A 21,471-nucleotide genomic window follows, 5' to 3' on the forward strand; every position below is an offset into this window, starting at 1 on the left:
AAGCAGGGAGGACTTCCTGAAAGTGCTTGCTTGAGCTGAGAGCTATTAACTGAGGAGGAAAACATGAACACACCAAGGCAACAGGAGGGAGCAGGGCATAGAACCTGATGTGTGGCTGGAGTCCTGGGAAGAGGGCCTGAGTGGAGAGTTCAGTTGGGCTTTCTTCAGGGCACAAGGACTCACTGATGAGCCTAGAGAGTGGCGTCTTGTTTTAAATTTTAAATGTGTGAAGGAAAGATTGAAGAGGGGGCCAGAATGGCAGAGGGGAGGGTGGACTGGGAGGTTGTCCACGCAGACCTGTTTAACAAACCCTTAGGTGGGCTTTGAGCCAGTCCCTATTTTAAGCCCTTTATAGTCAGTGAATCCTATTGCCCCCATTTTGTGAAGAGGATACAGATGCTCAGTTGAAATTATTTGGGGGTTCAACCCATAACTTGTCACAGTACTGGGCTGGAGTTTGCTGACCCTATAATGGTGTGGGACCTATCCTTGAGCATGTGCATCTCCTCGTGTTCCGTTCCTGGCTGTGTAGTATTCCTAAACTGACAAGTCATTTTCTCGGCCAGTCCCCCGGTGGAAAAGACTTCCTGCGTGGTTCCTTACTTCGCGGTGGCCACCCCTCCAGGAGCTGAGCCTCTGATGGCAGAACCTCGAAGGTGAATGGTGTTGGGCGCCTCCATTGTGTAGCTCTTTCTAACCTGGAGGCTGGAGTTTGGTCCCCTTTTCCAGACTGTGAAATAAGCCCTGGAGGGGACTGCAGAGGACTCCTGGGGCGGGTGGGGCGGGGCTTCAGCCGCCAGTCTGGGCAGTGGGCGGAGCTGCGGGGGCAGGGCCCTGGGCTTCTGCGCCGGCGCCAATTGGCGGGCCCCCATCCCAGTCTCTCCAGTCCCTGGCGGCAGCCGTGGCGTCCGGAGCCCGGAGCCTCAGCCCTGCTGGAGCCGAGCGGGTAGCACGCCATGGCGTGCGCGGGGCTGCTCACTGTGTGCCTGATCCGGCAGCCCACGCCCCAGCCCCCACTGTCCCCCACGCCAGCCACTGGTTCCGCCGGACACGCGCTCTTCCAGGATGTGAGTGGGGAGCCGGGAGGGGGCGTCGGCTCCTGGGGTTTGGCAGTGTCTCCCCAGGTCTTATGTCTCCCTGTGTCTCTGTCTCTCCTTGCTCCTGCCTCTGTGTCTTTCACTGTCTCTCTGGCAGTGTGTCTCCCTCCAGGTCTGGGGACTGCTTGTCTTTGGGTTTCTGTCTTTCTCGTTCTCTGATCCTACTGTCCCTGTTTCCATGTCTCTCTTTTTTATCTCCTCGCCTTTGTGTCCCGTTCTCTGTCTCCTTTCTCATCTCCTTGTCTCTGATTCAGTGTCACTGCCCCTGTGATCCCCAACCCCGAACCCACTCGGTCTGTGTGTCTGGTGGGGTGTAGGCTATCAACAATGGATCGCTGGAGCAGTTGCAGTACTCCTCTAAGGCAGCCCCTGGATTGGCTGACCCAGCCAGGAAGTCTGGAAGAATAAGACCCAATGGTAACCCAGAGTTCCTTAGACCTGACCCAGGGGCTGTGGGGTCCCACAGTTGGTCAGGGCTCCCCAAAATCATCCTCTGTGTTCTGTACACTCCTGTTGTGGGTGGCACGTGGCCTGCAGCCCCATGGGCACCAGCGTGAAGCAGCATGGCCTGGCCTTAGTCACTTCCCCGAGCCCCTTTCCCACTTTTCACCCCAGTGCCTGGTCCTGACTTGGCCCTCTCATGCTCCCACTACTAAAGGCTTCTGCCTGTGGGAAAGGCTGTACTCCTGTCCCCTCCCCACTGCCTCTAGTGACTCAGCACCTTGACCACAGTCTTCCTGGCTGGAAGGGACCTGATCCTTCCATTTCCCATATGGAAGAAATAAGGCCTGAGGGGTTAGGGGTATGTCCAAAATCACCCAATGGAGACAGAGACATGCTAGAGTGTGGCCCCAGGTGTCCTCATTCCCAGCTTGGCACCCCTATCCCCTCTTCCCCCAGTATCTCCATCTGCCCCTGCCAGACCACACCAGGCTACTATGTGACCTCAAGCTAATGGCAGACCTTCTCTGAGCCAGGCTTCTGGCTAGTAGTTAGATTCATCCTTGAGTCTCACCTATATTGAGAAAACAGCTGGAATGGAGTGGCATTCAGAACCTGGAGCTGATAGGGGCTCTCTGTCCAGGCTTTGGCCTGCCCCTCCTTGCCAGGCTGCTGGTCCCCTTTGCTGGGCTGCTTTGGGTGACCTGGGAGTCTCTGGTCCCTGGGAGAGGCAGCACCACATCTTGACTCTGCACCTCTCTGTTTACCTGCCTGTGTTGCTTTTCATTTTTGCTTCTCTATAAATACAGTTCATCCACCCTTGCTTTCTGCCACCCTCACTCCCCACTGCATGCATGCAAGTACACACACACACACACACACACACTGAGTCAGCTTCGTAGGAAGCCCCAGTACAGGAAGGGTTAACCCCAGCCTGCTCTCCCATGTCCAAGGGTGAAAACTGAGGCACCCACAAAGGAAGGACAAGCACACAAGGAAACAGCTTAGAGCAGGCAGAGTCTGGGATGGGCCATGGCCACACAGCAGAGTTGGGGTTTCAGGTCTGGGATGGGTGCCCACGATTCTCAGGCTGCATCTTGGTGCATCTCCCCAACATCCCCAAGCTGGGACTGTGCCAAGGGCTGATGCATCAGACAGAAATCAGGATAGACTCAGTGTGGGAGTTGGGGGTGCAGGGAGCTGGCCTGGAGCACCCCCCATTAGGCCAAGCCCCACAGGAGAAGCGAGCACACAGTTGGACCTGCTGTGTGCTCTTCCTCTGCCCCCCTCACTGGAAAAGCTCCTGCAGGGCTGAGCTGGGCAGGGAGTTGGGACCAGGTTGGGCAGGAGGAAAGGCTAGGCAGGGGGCCAGCTGGCCAGCTGGAGCCCTGTCAGGATGGGCAGGAGCCTTTTACCTCTCAGACCCCACTCACAGCTTGCTTCCATGCCCCTTTGTCCTCTAGGTTTTCCGCAGAGCAGACAAGAATGGTGAGTATTGGCTGGCTTCCCCTGGGCTTCACAGTGGGAGGAAAGACGAGGGACATCATGAAGCTTGGTGGGGTTTGAGGGGTCTGGGGGCACAATCTAGAATGAAGAAAAATCTTGGGGGACCCAAATCAAGAGAATCAATCAAGGCATCCTTCCTGGAAGAAGTGCTGTGAGCCAGGTTCAGCAGGATGGAGAATGGATGGAATGTGGTTTAGCCAGAGGCTGAAAGTAGAGACTTACTGTCACATAGTGCCCTGGCACAGTGGTAGGTACCTTCCTGTATATAACCTTGTGTTTTTCACCTCATCTCACAGACAAAGGAACAGGTCTTCAGAAAGGTAAAGCAGGTTGCCTGAGGTCACACAACCTTTAAGTATTGGACCTTAAACCTAGGCCTACATGATGCTTGGTCCCAGGCTCCCTGTGTGAGAGGCTGGGAAGTGTGGGCTAATAGAGATGAGGCCCTGTGGGGAATTTTACTCTTAGATTTTTAACGACCAACCATCTGGATCCAGGAAGGGCCTGGGCATGATAAAGCTGGCTCCAGGGAATCAGCTCCTTCTGCCCTGGATCCCAGGCATTCTCAGACCCTGGTTTGGGAAAACTTTGGAAGCTAAACAGGGGACCCTGCAAGCAGGTTACCGCCCGCCCGTAGATGACCCAGAACAGCATACTGTACCCTGATTGGCCAGTTGAGGATCTGAGCTGAGGCAGCCAGCCAGTCAGCCTTAACCTCACTTTGACCTGGGGTCTTCAGATCCTCTAATGTTTCAGTGTCTTTGAGATAGGATTATGTCCCCACCCTTTGGCCCTTCTCCTTGGGTCTCTTCAAATTGGTAGAGATCATTTGTTCCAACCCATTGATCAGGATGCAGTCTCAATTGGATCAGAGCATTCTGTCCGCTCCCCTTGCATAGAGACCTTACAGGCCAGATCACAGTGTCTTTAGCCACCCCACTCAAGTGCTCTCAGCTTTTGCTACATGCCCCCTGTGACAGAGAGGTCATTCCCTCTAGAGCCAGCCTGCTGCTTCTTACAGGGGCCCCAACCCTTGAGAAGGTATCAGCCTCCCTGTGGTTTCTCTGTGAAGGGTCTGGGTCCATAGCACAGGTTCTGTCCACCCTGAGGCCAGGATGGCTAGCATGAGGGCCAAGTCCTGCAAGTGATATCTAAGCCCTGCCATAATCTGGCTGTGTCTCAGGCTGTTGTTCATGTGTTTCTTCATTTGGCAAACATTGAGTCCCTACCCAGTGCCACATGTGTAATGCCCTGTCCCTTGGGTGCATGCAGAGTGGTCCCTGTTGCCTTAAGTGGGCATCTATGGGGGCTCTAGCCCTTTTGTCCCCAATAGCCAAGCCCCCCACCAAGCTCAGAATCCCATTCCACCTGACTGGGTGGGTGTGATATACTGTAAGGTCTTTGGTGGGCCTGGACCTAGTGGCAGGGGTGCAGCGAGGGGTCAGAGATACTGACTCTGCTCCCTGTCCACTCTCCAGATGATGGTAAGCTCTCTTTTGAGGAATTCCAGAATTACTTTGCCGATGGGGTTCTCAGCCCTGGGGAACTGCGGGAACTGTTCAGCGGCATTGATGGGCATTCCACCGAGTGAGTACAAGGGGAGATGGAAGAGCTGTGGGTAGATGTGAGGCCAGGTTGTCCCAACCCCACTGTGTCCCTTGCTGCTTTGATTCCTTATAGAAGACAGAGGACAGGAACAGGGGGAGGTAGGAGGAGGGGTGTTAGGGCTCAGTGCCAAGTTTTACCCGCCCACTCACTGCCTCCCTGGCTCCAGCTTTGCCCATCACACTGCTTCCAACTGGGACCCTAAAATAGCCAGGTCTGAGTCACCACCCATGGTTCAGCCTACAGGTGTCCCCCTATTCCTACTTCCTGCAGGGACCTCAGGATGCCTGGGGACAGCTGGCCCCACCTGCTTCCACTCATGGATGCAGGTGCATGAACACGCATTCACCTCCCCACATGTGCTCCCACATATACAGGCCTTCGCATGAGTTTGCATGCTCTCCTCCCCATTCTTCCTCACATGGGTACAACACGTACACACCTGTCCCTCCCTCTCACTTCCCTCACTCCCTCTCACTTCCCTTCCTCCCTGTTCTTCTTAGAATAAATCTGAGGCTTTGGGTCGACATTCAATGCTCCAGTGACCCCCCACCCCCCATTCTGAAGCCTGGGCTGGACCCTTTGTCTGCGCCTCCCCCTGGCCAGATACTCAAGTCAAATTCCTTGTCCTTCAAGGTCTGACATAGGTAGCCCATCCTCCAGGAAGCCCTCCCTGACCTACCAAGTAATACCCCACCCATGCCTTCTCAGTACTTTCCAAACCCTGGCTTCCCCTTCCCAGCTCTGACTACTCCTTTTTGGCCTGTGTCCACATCTGTCTCTCTCGACCTGTTATTCCCTTGGAGGCCAAGAGTGGGTCCGTATTTCTGCCCTCAGATAGTGTTTGATGGAGCAGTAGTATCCTTGCTCTCCCCACCCCTCTCCCCATAGCTTCTGCCCACTGAGCAACTTAACCTGGGGTGGAGGCAGGAGTTGCTTCCTTGTCAGGCTGAGCTGGGTGGGGAGGGGGGGAAACATTGGCTTCAAAGTCCCAGTTAACCAGGCTCAAATGTGAGGTCTGAAGGGCACCTTCTCTTTTCCCTGTAGCAATTTGGAAACGGAGAAACTGTGTGGTGAGTAGGCCCACTGGAGCTCTTGTCCCCCGGGACCTCTGGGCAGGTGGGTGTGATGAGGGTCTGATAGAGTAGGATGGGCTGGGTTCAGAATATAAGGCCTGATTGACTGCTGAACTCTGGGTTGGGTGGATGGGGGGCAGGGCGGGAACCTTCGAGCACCCCCTCTGCCTGCAGACTACTTCTCAGAACACCTGGGTGTCTACCGACCTGTGCTGGCTGCACTGGAGTCCCTGAACCGTGCAGTGCTCACTGCCATGGACACCACCAAGCTGGTGAGTGAAAGCTGATATGATGGGTGGAAGGCCCAAAATGAGCGCAGGGGGTGACTGCTGTGCTGTGGGAGCCTCCACTGTCTTAAGGCTATGGAGCTAGAGGACTGGGTTCAAATCCTGGCTCTCCCACTTTCTGTTTGTGCATCTTTCTCTCTCTGGGCCTCAGTTCCCTCATCTGTAAATGAGATGAAAATAGAGCCTGCCTCCATACATTTGTGACAATAAGGAAGGCAGGGATTTTTGTCTGTCTTGTTCTGTCCCCAGCACCCAGAATATGCCTGGCACACAGTAGGTGCTCAATACCTGAAGCTGCTGCTACTGCTGGTTTTATTACTGGCCAGATCTAACTATTATGGGGTATGAAGCCTAGGACCTGGTAGGGATGGGCTGGGGGTGCGTTGTACTTGCACATGTGTCCGCTGGTCCATGCTGGCATGCAGAGCTGAGTAGGAGCGGAGCCTGGCCTGGGCACTTCAGGGAGTATTCGGGCATATGTTCACCCACTTTTGTGTGTACGTGTGAATGTGTGTGTGCAAGCATAAACAGGGCTCCTCGCCTTTATATGGTGACTCAAAAACCCCACAAACTTCCCTTGCCTTTGTGTATTCCTTTTAAGAGATGGCTGCACTTCCCTTTGTGCCATAGCTCTTAATAAGGAAGGAGCAGTGAGGAAGCCTGGGATTGTGCCTGACCTTTTTATAGAAGGGGAAACTGACGCCCTCAGCCAGTGGATGATCAGAGAGGACAGTGCTTCCCCTCTGGTTATTTTCACATGAGATCTAAGACTCACAAAGGGTCACTCCTTGGGGTCTGGCATGGGAGCTCAAATGGTACATTATGAGGGGTTGGTATGTTGCGGCAATTTCTGTATCTGTGGCCTGTATACAAGTGTGGGCGTCACCTTCCTTATTGCCATGGAAATAGGGCCCTGGGCATGGGCAGCTGGAGTGGGATTCTCTGAGCTGGCATTGGTTGGGGGGGATTCAAACTGCAAGTCACAGTGAGGGCCCCAGACCACCTCCTTCTGGCCCAGAAAGGATAGGGGGTGACCCATCACCACACGATGAGTGCCAGCTCCAATTACCTGAGACTTTTATCTGGCACTCGATGCCTCTCATAGAGCTTCAGTTCAGCCTGCCAAGCCTCTGCAGCCCCCTGGTGGCACTACCCCTTCCAGTCCAGTGTGACTCAGTTGAAGACTTTGTGTACCAGCCTGGCGCCACACTCTTGGTACATGGCCCGGGTCATCCACTGGCGTTGGAAATTGTGCAGTGAGGCCACCATGGATCCACCTGTCCACACTGCTGTGCCACGCCCAGGGTTGGCCACCAAGTGTGGCTGCAGTGCCCCATAGCCGTGCTGCTGACACTGGGCTTCCAGCTCCATCTCCAGGCGCTCAGTGAAACCAGGGAAAAGTGTGGAGCCACCAGCCAGCACCACAGTGTCAGCCAGCCGCCTCCGCAGTGTTTCAGGCACCCTCTGCAGCGCCCAGAAGGCCAGTGTGGGCAATCCAGGCTCAGTGTGGCCCAACAGACCAGGCTGAAAGATGGGTTCAGGGCAGCGGAAGCGCTCGCTGCTGAGGCAGACAGAGCATCCATTGCCTAAGCAGAAACTGACTGGCTGGTGGTGGGCAGGGTTATGGAGGTCACCCTCAAAGTCCAGCGACACATAGCAGCAGCGCTTCTTGAGCTGTGTGATGGCTTTTCGGGGCAGGGTCCTCAGCAGTAGGTCAGGGCATGCTGCCACCAGCAGATCCCGCAGGTAGCGCGACAGGGTGGTGCCTGCCACCTCCAGCCGGAAGGTGGCCTTGTGCCACGAGTGGCCCGCATAGATGGGTGTGGCGTGGCACACGCCTGCACCTGCCTCCACGGCCAGCCCGCTGAACGTGCCAGCAGAGCAGAGAGCCAACGACGCGGTGCTGGCCATGTGGCACGCGGGCACCGCCAGGGCCTCAAACAGCAGCTCGGCCACCCTCTCGCGGCTTGCGGGTGGCGCCGACGGCGAGTCGCTCACCAGCACGGGCCACTGCTCTGGGCATACCCGCAGACCGCCGACCAGCAGGCGCTCCCAGAGCCCCTCCAGCGCCTCCCAGTCCACCACCACGCCGTGCTTGATGGGGTGCGCCCGTGCCGGGCCACCCGCCAGCACGGGCAGCTCCCAGCTGGGCACTAGACTGGAGCTCTTCAGCACCAGCCGCGGCCGGTTCTCGCCCGCGAAGCCCGCCTTGGTGAAGCCCGAGCCCTGGTCCACCACCACGGCCATGCGGCCCAGTGAGGGCGGCCGGCGGCCCCTGAAGCTCCCCGACGTCGACGCCACCTTCTGGGCTCAGCTCCGGCCCGAGGCCCGCAGGCCTGGGTGGAGGCTCGCTCGCCTTTCAGCTCTTGGCTCTGCCCCTTGGGCCTCAATCCCTGCCTTGAAGAACTAGGTAACTACTTTCTCAACTCTTGGCTCCGCCTTTCATCCTGAGGCACACCTTCTGGCCCGGGGATGTCTCTCTTCAGCTCTTGGCTGCCCCCTGAGGCCCGAGGCCTCGCCTCGGGTTCAAGTGTCGGTTTCCGCTGTCGTTGGGCTCCCGCAGGTACTTGTCCTCTTGGGCCACCTCCGGCTCAAGGCGGAAGGTTCCACCTTGCACTAGGCCCACCCTCTGCGGGCCGACTGGCCTCTGCTGCGCGGCTCCGCCCCCTCAGCCTTTGCAGAGGTGGGTGATGGGAGCGGCGGTCCAAATCCTTTCAATACTGAGAAGCTGCCGGGAGCAGCTCTGAGAATATAGGGGCCTCGTGGCAATGTTATCTGGACACCTATGCCCTCCTGGGGAGCCCAGGAGTCCAGCCCAGTCGAGCCCCAGGCAGTGTCTTGAACCTCTCACCTGGGCTCATCGGAAGTAGTTCCTGGTTGTGGAGGTGGGAGGGGGTCGTCAGAAAAGGAAAAGAACTTGGATCCGACTAATTGTGACCTCAGTCCTCAGCACCCGCTGTGCTCGCGCACCCTCTTCCCAGCTTCTCTCCTGGAAACAGGTTCAAGGGCAGTGATTTGGACATCCAGGGGTCTGATTCTTTCCCCAAACCACTTCAGATTATCGGATGTACTCTAGCCGAATGTAGGGCTCCTTTCTCCTCTCAATGCTGAAGAAAAAGCTCTCAATCACAGGTCTGTAGCCACTCTGAGTATCTGTGTGCTCATCCTTGAGGGGCCCAGGAAGCCCACAGAGAGACTCCACCTTCAGGGGCTTCCTCCTATGGACTCATGTAGGCCTGAGTTTGTGCCTCAGCTCTGAAGCTGACTCACTGTGCAAGCAAGTCCTAATCTCTGAGCTCAGTTTCTTTCTCCAAAAGGTAGTAATTCTCACAGGTAAGAGGCCACTTCTGGTCTCTGCAGAGTCTCATTTTTCTCTTTAGGACCATTTTGGTTGCAAGTTGAAGACCCACTCACGTAAGTGTAAGCTAAAATAAGGATTGTATTACAAAGATCTTGTATGTATTATGGATACCAAAGGCAAAGATGAAATCAGGTTTTCAAGAACAGACCGAAAACAGGGTCTGACTGCAGGGCTGTGGGAAACCCAGGACGTGCACTGGCTCTGCACGTGTTACTCTTCTGAAGACTGGCTTCAGCCTGTGCATGTTCATGTAGCAAACAGTCTCTTACAGTTCTTGAATTACTGTCCCAGAGAAGGGGCTGATAGGACCAATGTGGGCCCATGACTTATGGCCAGGAGGTGTAGCCACATTGAGGAACATGGTTACCCTGATCGTAATTGTGTGGATGGTAGGGAAGGGTCAGTTCTTACAAGCAGCAGGGGAGATGCTATGGGTCATGCAACCTCCAGCATGATGCAGGTGATGTGGAGGGGACATTGACGGTAATGAAAGACAGTATTCAGCAGAATTTAAACCTTTAAGGCTTTAGTGAGCTAGGACCTTCACCTACTGCACCTGCCCCCAAAAGGCATTCTAAGGTTGGTCACCAGTGGAAAGCAGGCTGAAGATTGGGAAGGGCTGGGAAGGTTCTGGAGCTGGGTTTGGGACCCAGGACAGTAAAGAGAAGCAGCTGCACACAGAAAACGTGCTGGGCCTCTTGGTGAATTAGGAAGGTGATCCTCAAATTGGGAGACCACAAGTGGCAATATAGCCAGAGCAGGGGTGAGGGTGGAAGTCACTGAGGAGCCCTAGAGAGGAAGACAGGTTGGGGCTGGGCCTGTGCATCCCAGTAATAAGTTTTCATGTGGGCAATGGAGAACCAGTGTGAGCTTGTGAGCCAAGTGAACAGGTAAGGGGTTTCGAAGAAGCTGTTGGCTGCAGTGTAAAGGGGATGGAACAGGTGGGTTGGGAGACAACTGAGTTGCCTTGAGGATTACCAAGGAGAGTGGGGTAGCAGTGAAGGGTCAAGAGGCCCTGGGATCCCAGCCTTTCCGCCTGGGTCCTCTCGCAGGCAGAATGTGAGTCTCAGGCCCTATCCTTGCTGACAATAGGACCCTCACAGTTCTCCAAGGTGGTAGCTGTTTGTCAGACTCTCCCTCTACCTAAGCAGGACTTGTGAATGCTGGGGACTCTTGGAGATGCCATGCTTCTACTGAAGCAAACCCCTCCTCCCAGTGTGGCCAAACCTGGGTTTGTCCAAGCTCACCTCCCTGGGACCTGCAGACCTGGCAGATCTGACCCAGTTCTGGAGTTGTGTGGGGGAAAGAAATAGCCTCCCTTCTCCACTGTAGGGTGCCCCTCCCCAGGGGCAGGAGGTCTGACCTTTGGGTCACGAGAAAGGAGAAAACAGTTGGCTCCAGACTATCACGGTTGCTCAACCTGTTCAGCCCTGTCCTGCTCTGGCACCCAGACACCTCAGGCAGAGCTCATAGGAGCCAGGATCGCTATGCACTCTTTATTGAGCTGGAGCCGGGGGTGGTGGGGCCCGGGGGTAGTGGGGCCCGGGGGCTGAGCCAGGTGCTCAGGACCATGGGCGAGGGGAAAGGTAGTGGTGCCGCTTGCGCGGATGCTCCTAGATAGGGTCCAACACGTCGTTGGTCACCCGGGCCGTGTAGAACTGTTGCCAGCCCCCAGTCCCACCCGCTGCGGGGCGCCCCTCTAGCCCCCGCGAGTCCAGTAACAGCAGCAGGCCCAGAATCTTCATCTGCCGCTCGCGCACACGCACCCTCGTGCTCTGCACTGTCGCCAGCCCCTCGCAATCTGGGTGGCGCCGCTGCGGAGCCCACTGGGGCACCCACTGAATCCTCATTCTGCTGCCCAGGCCGAGTGCCCGGGCCTGCCGCCACCTCAGCCAGCCGCTGCTGCTGCTTGTCCGGAGGGGGAAGTAGCACGATCTTGGTCTGGGCATAGAGCAACAGAGTGAGGGAGCGCCCCGCCTTTTTCCCTCACCCACCCTGGTCCTATCTCCCAAGACCCTGCCTTCTATGTTTCTGGGACTCCTGCCATCCTTCCATGCCTGGTATGGGGAATCCCCACCCTGCCCCATCATCAGGCACCCTCACCTCTCTTGGAAACCCTAGCCCACCCAGGCTGACCTGAGACCTCCCTCTGTCCAGGCTTATGGATCCCTGCCTGCCCTCCTAGCCTTGATGCAGGCACCCACACCCAGAGCATCTACCCACTCGAGGGGAAAAGTAGCATGTTTTGGGGCTAGGGGCTGGAAAGGGGACATAAAGAAACTCCTGGTGCTCTTAGCCCAGTGATACTAACCATGCTGGGACCTCCAACCATCCATCCAGATTGTGAGAATCCTCTCCTGTCTATCTTTATGACTCCCAAGTCTCATCCACCTCTTGGTTTCTGGAATCCTTACTCTTCCTTCTTGGCTTTTAGGAACCCATCCACACCCACATGGGTTTCAGGAGCCCTCATCCTCAGGAGGGATTCTCTAACCTCATAGTCAATGCCCCTAGGACTTCTGACCCCAAGGCCTGGACTCACAGCATCCCCTCCTGCACACCTGTCCATGTTCCCCTGACTCCCCCCTGCACCTCCACACCCCCACCCACCCCCACCCCTGCACTTACGCCTGACTGCCTAAGGTGGCTGAAGAGCTGCTGTTTCCCCCAGGCCTTGTCCATATCAGGTGGCCTCTCCTTGCCAACCTGCTTGGGCACTTTGGTCCTCTTGTGGGAACTCTTGTTTCCCATGGCAGGAGTAGTTAACACTGGGGTCCACAGCTCATGCTGTCCCCTGGCTAGGGGCCCCCGGCCCTAGAATTGTCCCCTAGAGGCCACATTGTGACCTCATTGGTCCACGACCTCACCAGCTCCAGGCTCTGAGTGTCTCACAGAACCCATAGGTGAATCTTAGCTCCATTCACTCTGTAACTTCTGGCCTTGGTTTTTTGGCTATAAAAGGGCTAGTGATCATAAATGAGGCAGTTTCATTATTGGGCCAGGTCCAATAATGATGGTGCTTAGTGATAAGTACAGAGGAATTTCTATGACCTAAGTTTGAATTCTGACTCTATCATTAACTAGTTGTGTGATGTTGGCCAAGGTAATCAACTGCTCTAGGCCTCAGTCTTCTCATCTGCAAAATGGGGTCAATTATGGTTCCTGTGGGTTATTATGAGGATTAAATGAAATTCTGTTTGGAACAGGGCCTGGCACAGAATAGTTGCTTGTGTCAGCTGTGTTCTTTGGTTGCAAACAACAGAAACTGACCAATCATTTTAAGTGCCTTAAATGGAATTTATTGGAAGAACTTCAGAGAGCTCAGAGCGTGGCCAGGAATTCAGGGGTAGAACGGAAGTCTAGAGAGAAGACAGAAACCACTGGCCTGTCTGAGAATGAGAGGACCCATCCTCCCCTATGCCCTTGCTTCCCATAAGCCTCCTCATAAGCCTGGCCCATCAGGGTCCATCTGGTGGCTGAGCCAAGACACATCATGGGCAGGAGATTAATGGGAAGGCAGGCATCTGGACCATGGCTCCTGAGGGCCTGGCATGTGGTCTGCATCTCTCTCTTTGCCCTTCTTGGGAGGGGCTAAAGAAGGCTGGTTATATAGGTTGGACTCAGTGCTGGGGTGTGTGTGTGTTATGACAGTAACTTGGCTGTCTTGTGTCTGCAGCTCCTAGTAAATGGGGTGCTCAGTAAATGTTTGTTACGTGGACAAGTGAATGAATGAATGCATACATAAACTGAGTTTGCGGCCCACTGGTGAGTATGGGGTCACATCACACATCATTTGCCTCGTGTCAAAATAGGTCTTTGGATATCCTGTGACCTTCCCTACACCCCCCCCCCCCACCAGCCTAACTGTGCAGGGGCCTCACTGGCTGAAGGTGGTGGCCCCAGTATGGAAGTGGCCTTGGGGCCCAGAGAATGGCAGATGCCTTCCTGTAAGTTGGCCTCATACTTCCTAGGAAGGGAGGTCAGGCCCTGCTCCCAGGCCCTGTGCCTTCCTGCTTATGCCAGGTCCATAAGCCTCTTTATGCTGCCACTGTTGTTCTGATGGGGAGGGGGTGGAGGAACAGGGGAGTGTCTCCCCATTCAGAAATATGTGCTTGGGACCCAGAGGTGCTGACTATGCCCCCTCCGCCCCTAGGAGTATGAGCAGGCCTCCAAGGTGGACCAGTTTGTGACACGCTTCCTACTGCGGGAGACGGTGAGCCAGCTACAAGCCCTGCAGAGCTCGCTGGAGGGGGCGTCAGATACCCTGGAGGCTCAGGCGCAGGCCCAGACCCGAGGGCCATGGTACGTGAGGAGCCCTGCTGACCTGTGGGTCCGGTTCATGAATGCCCATTACCTACACACTCCAAGTCCCTTGGCTTTTCTCACATTGTATAGTTTCCACAGACTGGAGCCAAAATTCTTGTGCTGGGGCAGGGAGGCCAAAAAAGTGGGAGAGACTGGCTGGCTTTGAAGCCGGGGCCTCAATGTCCCCAGAAGTCTGTCTTGCCCTACCCAGGCCTGGCCGTGTTCTGGGACCCCAGTCCTTGGCCCTGAGGGCCTGCCGGCAGTGGACTGAGCCTGCACTTCCTTAGGTCAGATGAAGAGAGCGTGGAGGTGCAGAACAGGCCCCATGGCAGCCGGCGGGCAGGGCGCAGGGCCTTGTGGAGCGTCAGTCGGTCACCCACCTGGTCTCCTGGCTTCTCTGACACAGGTGTGCCTGTGGTGGGGTGGGAGAGCTGGCTGTGGAGGCCAGAGCAGGCCCCCCAGTGCCGGCTCCGGCACTGCCCCTCAGTTCAGCCTGACCGCCCCCGTGGGCCCCGTCCCCAGGGCGGACTCCAGAGGCTGAGATGCAGTGGCGGCTCCAGGTCAGCCGTCTCCAGGAGCTCATCGACCAGCTTGAGTGCAAGGTGAGGGCCCCTGGCCAGTGCCCCTCGGGGGTAGGTCTTCCTGGAATCTGCCTGAGACAGGCACGTGTGGGGGCCTGGCTCACATTCTGTGTCCTGCACAGGCCCCCCGGCTGGAACCCCTACATGAAGAGGAGCCTACCCAGGGTCCCGACTCGGTGAGTCCAGGAAAGGGATAGGCAGCTGGGCACTGGGCTGGGTATCATAAAGTGAGGGGGCTCACAGGGCGAGCTTCCCGTGGGGCCTCTGCCTCGCACACATGCCCCCTTTCCCAGCTTTGGCCCAGCCTTTATCCCCCAGGCCTGGCAGGTGCTGGGTTCTGGTCCCTGTTCTGACTGTAGAAATCACTGCCCCTCTCTGGGCATCCGTGTCCTTTCTCTGCATTTCTGGGTCTGGGGCAGTGTGAATGGAGGCTGGAGGGGAGAGGGACAATGACTGGATCAAGGCAGAGACCTTGGCGATGGGGAGAGGAGGGTGGAGTCAGGGATGTTGGGGGCCAGGTTGAGGCAGGAGTTCGACCTCAGGGTAGGCCAGGTCTGGTGCAAGTCAAACAGCAGGGCGTCCTTCTGGAGGCCACTGCGTCCCTCACCTGTGTCCTGCCCTACCTGAGCGGACTGGGCTGCCTCTCTTGCCAGCACATCCTCGTGGCCCAGAGGCAGGTACAGGTGGCGGAAGAAGCCCTGCAGGACTTCCACCGTGCCCTAAGCTGCTACGTGGACTTCACGGGCGCCCAGAGCCATTGCCTGCAGTGAGTTCACAGCCACCTGGTGTCTGGCTGAGGCTGGGCATCTCGGGCCAGGACTCCTATTATATACCCCTGGCTGGGTGGGCAGTGGTGGTGGCAGCCCAGGCCTGGCCTAGCCTGGCCATCTCTTTGGTTCTACAGTGTATCTGCCCAGAAGATGCTAGAAAATGCCTCCTTTACCCTTTACGAGTTCTGGCAGGATGAGGCTTCCTGGAGAAGGTATGAATGGCGGTCTAACAGCTCATGTTTATGGAGTATGGGCCCTGGAGTGAGTCAGGCGTGGGTTCAAATCCTTCTCTCCTATTCATTGGCTATGTGACCTCAAGAGACCTTAGTGGCCTCCTTTCCAAAATGGGAATGATAACAGTTCCCTCCTCGTTTGAGCAGAATGAGATGATGTGTAAAGAACGGAACACAGCCCTGGCCGGTTTGGCTCAGCGGTTAGAGCGTCGGCCCATGGATCAGGGAATCCCGGGTTTGATTCCTGTTAAGGGCATGTAACTTAGTTGCACCTGGCCCCGGTTGGGGTCATCCGGGTGGCAACCAGTCGATGTGTCTCTCTCACATCAATGTTTCTCTCTCTCTTCCTCCCTCTCTCCGTCCTTCTCTATCTGAAAGTAAATGCAAAAATGTCCTCGGGTGAGGATAAAAAAAAGAATGGAACACAGAGCCAGGTACACAGTAGGTGCTCAGTGAGCATACTATGTCACTATTGTGTCACATCCTATGTCAAGCACTTGTGTGTTACTTCATGAAGTCCTCACAGCATTCCTGTACAGTACAGACACTATTGACCCATTTTACAGAGGAGTAAACTGAGGCTCAGAGACAGTATGAGGAAGGACTGGGATCTGAATCCAGGCAGCAGGACTGGGGTGGGAATGGGGGGCTCTTAACTAGGTGGTCTTGATCTCTGGGGAACTAACGAGTCCACTCCATGGCCCTCAGGCACCAGCAGTCCACCTGCAGTAAGGCCTTCCAGCGCATCCTCATTGACCACCTGCGGGCTCCGGACACCCTCACCACAGTGTTCTTCCCAGGTGTGCTGAAGCCCCCGACCCTCCCGTAGCCCTGGGACCTGAGGAGGGGCCGTGAGCCCCTGATGGCCTCTGACCCCCAACCTTTGACCCCCAGCCTCCTGGTGGATTATGAATAATAACTGAGCCCGACCTGCATTAGTCAAGGACCCTGGGGCCGTGCCTGCCTCCTCCTGGAGCTTCTGGACTGGTCAATTCAGCACCAAGACCAAGGATGCTGCTGCTCCTAGACCTGGAGCCTGGCTCTCAGAGGTCTCCCAGAACCAGCCGGTGGAGAGTCTCAGCCCAGGGGTCAGGGGCTGGGCTGCTTGCTTTCTGTTTCTTTATCAGTGTATTTTATTGTTTGTAGCTTTGGTCTCTGAGGCACTCTGGCCTCTGCCTGGCTCTGGAGGCCTGGATTCTGGTCCTCTCTGCCTCTGCCTTGCTGTATGACCAAGGCAGATCCCCTCCTTCTCTGGGTGGGCCTTGGGCTGTCTGGCTGCCTAGTGGGTTCCCTACTTTCTTCCTGCTGTCTTGAGGCCAAGTTCTGCTCTTCCTCAACCAGCAGTAGAACCAGGGCTGATGCTCAGGGACCCCCCCAACCCTACCCCAAACCTCAACTCCTGAGGCTGGGCTGGATCTCTCTGCAGTGTGGGGTAAGGACCTGGATTCCCCCATAACCCTCCAGCACCCTCCATTGCACCACAGACATCTGGAAAATCCTGGGTTGGTTTGCATGTCATTTGCATATCATTTGCATGTTCATGCCCACCCATACTCAGGACACTGTGGGAAGCCCCAGGGTGACCTTGCCAAGTAGCAAAAGTTTGGGTCTAGAATCACCTGCTGTCCTCAGATACTTCTGAACCCCAGCCCACAACCCCAGCAGAGAGAGAATAAAGGCAGTGGTCACCTCTGGTGTTGCGTCCTCTCTCTCCCTTGGCAAGAAGGCCAGCCTGGGGGGTTAGTTTGCATCTCACACTGCAGGCTGCAGGCTCAAGGGCAAGACGCCTTTCTTCAGGAATCAACCTGTTCTCATCTCAAGCCCCCTGCCCTCTCACCCGCACAGGCCCTGGTTCTGGGAGTGAGTATGGTCTGTGCTTTCAGCCCTGCCCACAGTTGGTGGGGGTTCCAGCTTCACCCCCCACCTTGCCAAAGGGAGTGCGATGGAGTTGGTGGGTGAGCACAGAGCCTTCTCGGGGCCCAGAGAGCATAGTTGGGTTCTGTGAAACCTGTCCCCAGACAGAACTTCCTCTCTGCCCCTTCTCACGCCCTTCCAGGCCACCCCATCACCTGACAGAGTAGTTCCAGGACAGTAGAGGCCAAGTCAGTATGTCCAGACTCGGGGGAAGGGACTAAAACTGATGAGGGCTCTAAGGGGAGGCACATGGCGCCGCAGGAGAGCCCTCATGGCCTCTGACCTTGTCTGGTGCTGGGTCAGGGGTTCTTCAGGGGAAGGAGAGCTCGCCTCATGGAACTGAAAGAAGCCCAGCAGTGGGCTGCAGCTGGGGAGAAGGGGAAATGGTCTGAAGCCAAGGTGGCGAGGCGGCAGGGCCTTAGAAGGGCTTCATCCTAAGGACGCTACGGGAGGTTTTAAGCCAGGGGTGACTGTAGGGTCAGGGAAAGCCTCTTGAAGATGGTGATGTTTGCTTTGAGCTGTGAAAGATTAGCAGGGGTCTCCAGTCAGGGGCAGAAGGTGGAACCTCGGAGTGTAGGGAATTGGAGGTGAACCTGGGAGGCTGGGCCAGAGGGAGTTTGAGCTAGGAGTTTGCCAGATGGGAGTTTCTGGGTGGGTGTGGGGGCTGGACTGTAGACAGGAGGCTGGAGTTAGAGCCATAGGAAGAACTAAGTTCTGAGCTGGAGTTGTGGGGGCACAGAAGGGGTCCCCAGGCCTTTACATTGTGTCTACCTTACTCTCCCAAGCCAGCCCCCCTTCATCTTCATCTTACCACCCCCCTACCCCCCAGGTCTTGGCCACCATCATCTCTGGCCTGGAAGATTATGATGACTTCTTCATTGGACTTCTTGTCCCCACCTCACCTCAACAGTCCTTTCTCCATAAAGGAACAGCAGAGGAGGCTTTCAAAACATTGCCGTGGTGACCATGCCCCTTTGACTAAGGCCCTTCAATGGTCCTCCACTGTCTTCAGTATCAAGATCAAGTTTGATTTCTTGACTTTGCATTTAAGGCCCTTGGCAATCAACCCCCACTCCCAGTATGTGCAGCCTCCTGTTCCTTAAACACTCCAGATGAGCTGGGCTATCTACAACCTCAGTAACCCCCGCCTCTTGGCCTTTGTTCTCCCTCACACCCTGCTCACTACAGAATTGCTTTGTTAGCCTTTATGTAGCAGGTCAAAGCCATCAGGTCCGGGTTACCTTTCCTAGTTCTTGTCCACAATGCCCTGTTCTTGGTGGCTCTTCGGCTCATTTCAATAGCCACTGGGCACGTGCTTTGTGGCAGGTGCCAGGGATTGTGAAATGCACTGAGCTGGTGGTAGTACCCAGTTCAAGAGTAGCAGAGCTAGTAGAGCTCCCAGCTCTTGCTAGATGCCACTCCCCATCCTTTCATCCACTCTGCACCTGCCTCCTCACCTTCCTCCCACCTGTGCCAGTGACTCACCTGCACACATTCAGACCTGTCCTGTGGACTGGCCGAGTGCCAGACCAAGCACTAGAGAGAGTCTAGGTGGCTGCCGTTGGCCTCTGGCTCTCAATGAGAGACATGCACACCAAGTGTGCTTAACACAGGCTCTGATGGTGTGAAACACGGACCGAGAATTAGGTGGTTCTCCACAAAGTTATTCTCAAAACAAATTCTACTTGAATAAGACGTCAAGGTCCAGGCAAGATGCTTGACAAAACATGAATCCTCAGGAAAATCACACAAAGGCAGAGAAGCAGGTTGTGATGGCAGCTTCTATATACAGGGGCTTCCTGGGTCCTAGGGCAACTCCCATATCACATTTCACCTCACAACAACCCAGTGGTGTGGACATCATTAGCATCCCAAGTTTACAGATGAACACAGAAGCTCCATGAGCAAGTACCTTTCTGGGTCACAGCTGGATCTACTCCCAGGCCCCAAAAGCTATTTGCTGTCAAGACTGAATACCGTGGAGGGAGATCTCCGGCATCCTCTGATAATGGAAACTAGCTCAGAGCTGGAGGACAGTGGCAGCTATAACAAAGGAAGGAGAGGGGCTAAGCCCTGGAGTGGTAGGTGAGGCAGCACAAGGTTCTGATGTGGGCTATTCAAGGCCCAGCCCTGGGAAGGTAGGGGTGCTGGGGCCAAGGCCTGACCATTTCTGGAACTTCCTAGGAAGGCAGCCAGAGAATGTTAGCTAGACTTGTGAAGCAGAAAGGTAGGCTCAGAAAAGGTGTGCAAAGGAGAAAGAAAAAGTTGCAGGGGTGTGTGCCGGGGATAGGAATCTGGATTGTGAAAGGCGGCGGCAGAGGTAGCATGTCTGGTTTTGTCCACAAGAGGGCATCAGGCACCAGGCAAAGAAGCCTGAAGCCGTCCCTGGGAAATGGTGAGTGGGTGGGTCGGTGTGTGTGGGGCTTGGGGGGTGTTTTCCCAGCTCTGCAGCGGGAGGATCTGGATACAGCCAACTCCTGGGCCTGAAATTCCAGTAGTTAGAAACAGTAACAGGTGGCGAGATGGGTTTAGATTGAAGCATTTTTGCTCATTCTGAGATTTCATCATCTGAGGCAAATTATTTCTCTTTCTATTGAGAAACATGAATCAGTAGGTTCCTTGACTTCATACTTGGTAAAATTTGAAAGGTTTCTCCCCTAGCAACCTACCTTCCTATTTTACGCCTCTTTGTCTATGACAAAGAATCATGTAGTAATACTTCACTCATTTTCAGATTAATTGAATCTGCTGTTCAATAGTGCACCCCATATTTATTTCAGTGGTTATTTCCATAATTCTATTTTCAAATCTGCCTAAGCTTAATTATTTATTTTATCCTCACCTGAGGACATTTTTCCATTTTTTTGTTCAGATAGTGTATGTGTGTGTGTGTGTGGGGGGACCTCGACCTCGATGTGAAAGGGACACATCAAGTGGCTGCCACCCACACGACCAACCAGGGCTGGGGACAAACTGCAACCAAGGTACGTGCCTTTAGGGGGAACCGAACCTGGGTCTCTCTGGACCACAGGCTGACACTCTAACCGCTGAGCCAAACCGGCCAGAGCTGCCTAAGCTTAATTATTGCTTTGTCCCTCCCAGACTAAGGCCCAGGGAGGGTTGTCTGCCGTTATTTTTAGTCTCATACTTTCTTTTCTAGAGTTTTCATAGTTATTTTATATTGTGTCTGATAATAATAGCTGAAGCCCCAGGCGTGTAAATTGTTTATTGCTCCTGCTAACTCTTGCTTAAAGTGGCTCATTTTATTTGATGTTCAGTAACTTTTTTGAATATTTTATAATGGGTTGATATGCAATATTATTATTTTGGTATTTTTCTCTAGAGGATTTGCAGTTTTGCTTCTGCCAGACACCTCTAGATACTTTAAGCCTTGAATCACTTAATTTCTCAGTCCAGGGATTCTTCGACCTCTGGAATAATGAAAATCTGAACTTCAGCCCCAGGAGAGAGCAGTCATACATAATAAATACTCTCTGGTCAGATTTTTCTTTCTTCAAGCAGGAGCAGTTTTCCTGCTCAGTTCCCTTTGCAGACAGGCATGTTTTCCCTGCTTGCCTTTTCACTGTGGCTGAAGCCAAAGTGCTGGAGCCTGTAGCCTTGTGGAAAGGTCCCATTTTTATTTATTTTTGGTATAGGCTCAAAGCCTAGTCTCATATTCCCCTTTGAGGCAGCCAATCACTCAAACTTCTTTTCAGAATTTCTTTTGCTCCCATGGAGCACAGGTTTCCTCTTTTGTATTCAACCTCCTCTGTGGCTTCAGTTTACTCAAGTTTTTCCTAGCCCTTGGGGATTTCCTACACTTTATTATCGGTTACAAGTACACTCATTAAAATCTATCCAGCATCTGGGTGTTCATGGTAATGGCTAATTTTTCAGTCTGCTGTTTCCATACCAAACTTAACACAGCATTTCACTGTATTATCACTAGAATCCCTGGGACCCTTCTCTGCAGAGCTAAGGCAGACTGTGGATTCCTGACTTCTCTACCAAGTGTGGTTTTTGTGATAGGCTGAGATCCTGTCATTATTGCGTGGTGGATTGCAGTGCTGAGCAGATGCGGAGACTGGCAGTTGGCCCCATCTGTTTGGAAAATCAGTTAAGCCCACCTTGCCTTCTGAGGCCGAGGCCACAGCCGAGCCCTTCTCCCTACCCTGAGATCTAGTAGCGTTAGGGCAGAGGCCAGAGCTGGGTATTCAGGTGACAGAGTGAGGCCTCGCGGGTCACCGGCTAAGAAACTGGACTGACAGCCAGACTCCATAACACAGATGTGCCCG

General features: G+C 54.8%; 2 protein-coding genes across 2 annotated transcripts; one reads left to right on the forward strand and one right to left on the reverse strand.

The window, feature by feature from the left end:
* The first annotated feature begins 956 nt into the window (after positions 1 to 956).
* On the forward strand, positions 957 to 16,938 carry NECAB3 (N-terminal EF-hand calcium binding protein 3). Its single transcript, XM_036245194.1, has 13 exons — positions 957 to 1,067; positions 3,002 to 3,026; positions 4,523 to 4,631; positions 5,697 to 5,722; positions 5,900 to 5,997; positions 13,527 to 13,675; positions 13,966 to 14,084; positions 14,201 to 14,280; positions 14,382 to 14,435; positions 14,913 to 15,025; positions 15,164 to 15,241; positions 15,971 to 16,062; positions 16,157 to 16,938. Exons 1-13 carry the CDS (start codon positions 957 to 959, stop codon positions 16,183 to 16,185), a joined length of 1,083 nt encoding a protein of 360 aa, XP_036101087.1. The 3' UTR covers positions 16,186 to 16,938.
* On the reverse strand, positions 7,186 to 12,124 carry LOC118618351 (actin-like protein 10). Its single transcript, XM_036244608.1, has 4 exons — positions 12,002 to 12,124; positions 11,140 to 11,314; positions 9,344 to 9,437; positions 7,186 to 8,287 (listed from the first exon to the last, which is right to left on the reverse strand). The coding sequence occupies exons 1-4, from the start codon at positions 12,122 to 12,124 to the stop codon at positions 7,186 to 7,188; spliced, it is 1,494 nt and encodes a 497-aa protein (XP_036100501.1).
* Positions 16,939 to 21,471: the final 4,533 nt, after the last annotated feature.

The sequence above is a fragment of the Molossus molossus genome, unplaced genomic scaffold (assembly GCF_014108415.1).
Source record: "Molossus molossus isolate mMolMol1 unplaced genomic scaffold, mMolMol1.p scaffold_m16_p_6, whole genome shotgun sequence".
NCBI lineage: Eukaryota > Metazoa > Chordata > Mammalia > Chiroptera > Molossidae > Molossus > Molossus molossus.

What these genes read in the sequence shown, in the direction of transcription:
- NECAB3 (XM_036245194.1), top strand. Translation starts at nt 957, where the DNA reads ATGGCGTGCGCGGGGCTGCTCACTGTGTGCCTGATCCGGCAGCCCACG. An exon ending in GGAAACGGAGAAACTGTGTG is followed by an intron (nt 5,723 to 5,899) that starts GTGAGTAGGCCC and finishes CTCTGCCTGCAG; the next exon opens with ACTACTTCTCAGAACACCTG. An exon ending in GATGAGGCTTCCTGGAGAAG is followed by an intron (nt 15,242 to 15,970) that starts GTATGAATGGCG and finishes CATGGCCCTCAG; the next exon opens with GCACCAGCAGTCCACCTGCA.
- LOC118618351 (XM_036244608.1), bottom strand. Translation starts at nt 12,124, where the DNA reads ATGGGAAACAAGAGTTCCCACAAGAGGACCAAAGTGCCCAAGCAGGTT. An exon ending in GCCACCTTAGGCAGTCAGGC is followed by an intron (nt 11,315 to 12,001) that starts GTAAGTGCAGGG and finishes CTCTATGCCCAG; the next exon opens with ACCAAGATCGTGCTACTTCC. An exon ending in CCAGAAGTGGCCTCTTACCT is followed by an intron (nt 8,288 to 9,343) that starts GTGAGAATTACT and finishes GGGGAGCTTCAG; the next exon opens with GGGCCGCCGGCCGCCCTCAC.